This window comes from Lactuca sativa, chromosome 4, assembly GCF_002870075.4.
Source record: "Lactuca sativa cultivar Salinas chromosome 4, Lsat_Salinas_v11, whole genome shotgun sequence".
Classification (NCBI taxonomy): Eukaryota; Viridiplantae; Streptophyta; class Magnoliopsida; order Asterales; family Asteraceae; genus Lactuca; species Lactuca sativa.
Genome location: NC_056626.2, coordinates 225,056,611 through 225,061,991, shown reverse-complemented (window position 1 = coordinate 225,061,991; position 5,381 = coordinate 225,056,611). Strand labels below are relative to the sequence as shown.

The following is a 5,381-nucleotide window of genomic DNA, read 5'->3' as shown; positions in this document are numbered from 1 at the left end:
CAACTAATATAAATAAAAATATAATTTGATATCGTCCTAAACTATTTTCTAAAATAACAATTGATATAAATAAAACGATAACTATTTATTGAAAAACTGCTAACAGTTAACCCTTTGTCTCTATTGAGGTTGGAGAATCTGACGAGATAGAAGTGGACAGGAAAGTCAAGCTCCAAACCGAACCTCAACCGGTTAAAAAATATCAAAACGAATCCGTAAAACTTCTACAAGACGTTCGGAAGGTTGACCCGGTCTTCCCAATCGGGTCCTTTTATCAAAGTATTTCATCTACTGAAAGATTCCACGGTAGTGGTAGTAGTTGAAAGGGCAGCCTCGCTTTACTTTTACACACTTTGACGTACCCATTGCCGTCGTCGTAATAAATTGGGACCATTGAACTCCTTTCATTGACTCCTTCTCCTTATAAACCATTCAAAACATTCGATATCCTAAGTGGGTTTATGTCTTATGATTGTCGTTGAGCTTCTTCAGTGAATCAATGGCGAGCTCCAGTTCACTAACCATGGTTTTTGCACCGGTTTTCTCCTCCATCTTACAGTAACTCCGAAGAACTTAGCAGCAACTTGATCGACTGTGCTCTCTACTTCTCTGTGAGTTGCAGTGTTTAATGCATTTAGGGTTTTGGTTACTTTGGATAGTTTGGACTGAATTTCATCTGGATCTTTGTGTTTCTTTAATCTTAACTTGTTGTGTTTTAATTCAGGATCAATCAGGGATAACCTTTTTTGAAAGATGGAGAGTATTGCTCTTGAACTTGTGGAATATCGATCTATAAGTACATGGAAAGTAAGCGTTCGATTCATGACATCCCTTATGAGCTCAAATATAAACCTGCAAATAATATTGAATACTTTACATTCGAATTTAGTGAAAGAAAGAGTTGATAGCATCGTAGTGTAATTTCTTTCTAGTAGAACATCGTATATTTAAAAATCTAAGCATTTTATAACAAAGTCTATCTAAATACAATCCAATTAATGCTATTGTAACTTGGTAGTGTTTTCAAAGTATATAGTCTTAATAAGAAAAATTAAATGTTAAATATTGTAGTTGGATAGATTGTATAAAGTATAATGTTTTAATAAAGAAAAATGAATATACGATGCTGTAATGTTGTAATATAAAGAATTGAAAATGAAATATCATAATAAACAAATATATAAAAATATATTACATTTTCTCGTATTTAGCCCGTTAGTATAAAAGTTGAACATGTCAACTTCAAGAATAATACACCATGTGTTTCTTAGTGACAAAACCTAAATGGACACCATCTTACAGTTTCCTAATTTTATATATATGAAAAAAATGGTTTCTAATTGGTTTGTTTATCTTGAAATAATTCAAAACAATAATTGAGTAATTGACAATGAGTTGCTATTTCCTTTTGGGATAATGGTTATGGAGCCCATTGAAACTTTTAATGACTCTCATTTAGTCATCCATCAATGCAATTTTGTCATTTATACAATTATACCAACATGTGAAAATAATCTAAAATGACAAATAATCCTGACTTTTTACTTGAAGCAAAAAATAAAAATATAGACTTTTGTGTTGCGAGAGTTGTGCTACACAGTTCCTTTCCTTACACACGATATCAAATTTTAGTATTCAACATTATCTCCTACTTACATCATTTGCTGCTTTAATATTCCAATGATTTTTTTTCTAATTTATATAGATTTTTGAAAATACTCTTCTATTTATTAGATTTTTACAAATTTGTCTTCATCTTTTTGCTTACAATAACTTCATAAATTATATTATTAAACAATTATAACTAAATTTATTATTCATATATAATTAACTTGATTAGTTATTATATTATTTAAACCAACACATGATTAATTAAAAAAATTACATTTGTATCATAAAGATTAAATTTAATAGATACGGTCTTTTAATATCAATTTAATATATAACATAATATTACAACTAACAAAAATATTACATTTAAAATATATCTACACATTTAAATTAACTTCAAATATATAAATTCAAATTTAAAGGACCAAATCCTACACATGAAAGTTTAACACCAAACACAACATTAATAAATTAATGAATAGTATAACATTAAATTTGGTGTTATAATATTCCTTTACAAAGATATTTATACGTAAGTATAAACAGGTGCATCGTTCTGCATGCTTGGAAGTTAAAAAAATTATGGACCAAATCGCTGAGATATTTACAGCACTTGAGTTAGCTCGACCACGATGCAAGTCAGGATTACAACTTTTGTGTTCATTACATCATTACATGCAAAAATGCAAGTTGCTTCTTCGACACTGTTCCGAATCCAGTAAACTTTACTTGGTAAATATCTCTCAAATTATATTTCTTCATTTCATAATTATATTTGCAGAAATAGACAAGGGTTCGAGTGTTAACAACCAAAGTATGGGATTCTCAAATCCAAAGTGGATTGAGCTTCTTCTCTGCTACAACTAGTTCCCACCTTATAGGGCTACTTTGTATCTGATTTACGTTATATATGTTTATGCTTCTTTTGTGGCGTCTTACTGAAAAAATAACGTTTGTAGAAATATATGACAATTTTTATAGGCAATAAGTGGAGAGGGAATAATTTTGAGGTGTGAAAGGATCCAGAATTGTTTAGAGTCATATTTGAGTCTACTCCAAAACATGGTGGAACCAACGTTGGCTGCTCAGGTTAGTTTTTCTTTATATCATCATTTAACGACCATTTTGTTTTTTATATTATTTTCTGTCGCTAAAAAACAACCTTTTGTGACAGTTTGTTGCGAAAGGGTAGAAATTGATTTCTTTCACTAACCCTCATTTTTCTTGTAATACTTTTGTTTTAATTTCTTCAATTCCAAATTGGGTGTTATTTCAGATGTCCCAAATTGTCGATTACATCAAAAGCGTCAAATTTACTTTGGATTCCTCTGAAGATGAAGCTGGGAAAGTTTTGCTATCTTTACTCCATCGAGACATAGCAGCATCAAAATCCGATAATCTTGAAGAGATCAAAGCTTTCAAATTTGCAGCTTTTAGGTTACAAATCACATCCCCATTAGCTCTCATGATTGAAAAACGATCCATAAGAAAGCTACTAACAAAATCCGATTCCGACCCTGCAAAAAGAAAAATCTTGAACTATTTGTTGTATCTCGCAAGAAAATACGGAAAATTAATCAAACCAGAAGAATCGCAAATACAAAGCGACACTAACAAAAAAACCGAAGATCCACAAAATGATGACCTGGATGTTTTTGATTCACATCAACCACCTGTGAATTTTAAAAATCGTAAATTAAGTACACTTTCATCTTCTAGCTCAGTGCCCAGTTTCAACAGTTCGTTAGGGGAATTAAATCTGCAAGTTGACCATGTGTGGTTTCGATCTTCGGATACAAATAGTGTGGATTGTGTTTCGGATTTTGAGATTCAAGAAAAATCTGAGAGATTTGATTGTGTTCAGCGTAGTAATGATAATGGGACAAATTTGTTTATCCTTGTGAAGCTTTCTGTACTTCCATGGCAATCAAGGAGAAAAGCAGTGGAAGATGTGAAAGACCAGTTGAAAAATGACCAAAATGGGTCTCACGGGTTCATGTCTACAAGTTATATAAAACCCGTTTTTAAGTTTTTGAAAGAAGCTCATAGATTAAATGATTCGGGAGCTAAAAGAAATGGAGCTGAGTTGCTTTTGATGTTCTTGAAAGAATGCAGGTAATGCTTCTATCTTGTTATAAATAATGAATATTGAACAAAAATGAATGTAAGGGTAAAATGGTCATTTTACCCTTTGTTAACTTTACCCTAAATCTGATGCTATGTTCCTTTTGTTCTTTAGCTTTTTGTTGCTAAAATTACGGTTTAATTTACTCTTTTACTATTTTTTGTAAACTTCTTCTAATTGTATTTTTTGTGACATTTAACAGAAATGACATGCCACCTTTACCAAAAGATGCAATCTACGACTTGTTTACATTTCTTGATTCGGATTTAGAAATAACCGAAGAGGCCTTACAAATATTAGAAATCCTCTCTTCCCAAGATCATTACAATTCTGAAATTGTGGCATCTAGGATTCTAACATTTCTTCAAGAACTTATAAAAACCCCAAAGAAAAGCAAACACCACAATGTTGCATTAAGAGTGCTTTGCAATCTTTCGAAGCACAACGACTTAGGGAACCACCTTATATACCTAGGATTCATTGAAGACCTAGTGCCCTTTTTGGATGAGATTTTGTTGTCTGGCCTTTGCATCAAAATCTTCTGGAACCTTGGCGCCATTGATGAAGCAGCTGCTCATTTTCTTGAAAATGATAGATGTATCGAGTCGATTGGGGAGCTTCTTGAAGTTGGAAAGGAAGAAGAACAAGAACATGCACTTGATATTTTGATCTCTTTGTATTACCAAAGGGAAGAGTTGCATGAAATTTTGATGCAAATTGATGGGATTATTTCATCGTTGGCACACATTTCGAAAAATGGGAGTTGTCAGGGGAAGTTGATTGCAGTTGAGTTATTGCGGTTATTGAATAATGTTCCGGATGATAATTCATTAGCATGTAGCTTTAGTGATACATCTCAAAGCACAAATGGGAATTTGAAGCAAGGTATAGATTCATCACAACCAACAAGTGGCGACCTAAAACCGAAGAAGTCGTGTTCTGAGTTGGGGTTGTTTAGAAAATTAAAAGCAAAATTTAGAAAGTTAGTTAGGTAGAAGATTACTTGTGTGTTAAATATTAGACATTTTTGTAGGAGTGTACATGCTATATTATTTTGTTGGAAATGGTTTTGTAATCAATTAGAGATTACTTCTATACTTAGTTTTCTAGGTAGTCAATATTTAGCTATCATGTATTGCAATTGTGGTAATGGTTGATGAGTAAGAAATAATGGAAAAGAATTCTCCAAAACCTTTCTTGACTATTTCTCTAACATTGTATATAAGGCAATGGTCTTAAGACCTTAGAAATCAACTTTGTAGTCTATTTCTAACTTGAGAGCTTAATTTTTAAAGAGAGAAAATGTTTTTGAGAAATTTTATTGCAAACCATTGATTATATAAATCCATACAACACTTAGCATCACATTTTGTTTGCTAGATCCATGATCATTTATTTATTTCATAATTTTTATTTTATTAAGGGATTAACAATTGGTATGAGAGCCTCTTGAGTTGCTCTAATTCACATATTTGTTGCTTTCGAAGTATTTTGATTCTCGAATTTGTTTCACTTGTTCTTTGTGAAAATTTCAATTTGTTCATAACAACTTAATCAATTAATCCAATAGCAACTCTGAATTATAATTAAGTTCCTACAGATAATGTAGCTAATAATGTTGGATCTGGAACGAAAGATTTAATCT

General features: G+C 31.5%; 1 protein-coding gene across 1 annotated transcript; it reads left to right on the top strand.

Annotated features, from left to right (window-relative positions):
* Window positions 1-239: 239 nt before the first annotated feature.
* On the top strand, window positions 240-4,937 carry LOC111884987 (U-box domain-containing protein 5). The gene is made up of 6 exons (XM_023881288.3): window positions 240-611; window positions 725-807; window positions 2,158-2,343; window positions 2,593-2,700; window positions 2,888-3,726; window positions 3,939-4,937. The coding sequence occupies exons 2-6, from the start codon at window positions 754-756 to the stop codon at window positions 4,729-4,731; spliced, it is 1,980 nt and encodes a 659-aa protein (XP_023737056.1). The 5' UTR covers window positions 240-611; window positions 725-753; the 3' UTR covers window positions 4,732-4,937.
* Window positions 4,938-5,381: the final 444 nt, after the last annotated feature.

Bases quoted from the DNA above. Each gene is read 5' to 3' on its own strand.
- LOC111884987 (XM_023881288.3), top strand. From the start codon at position 754: ATGGAGAGTATTGCTCTTGAACTTGTGGAATATCGATCTATAAGTACA. The intron at 2,344-2,592 runs GTAAATATCTCT...CAATTTTTATAG, and splicing joins AATCCAGTAAACTTTACTTG to GCAATAAGTGGAGAGGGAAT. The intron at 3,727-3,938 runs GTAATGCTTCTA...GACATTTAACAG, and splicing joins ATGTTCTTGAAAGAATGCAG to AAATGACATGCCACCTTTAC.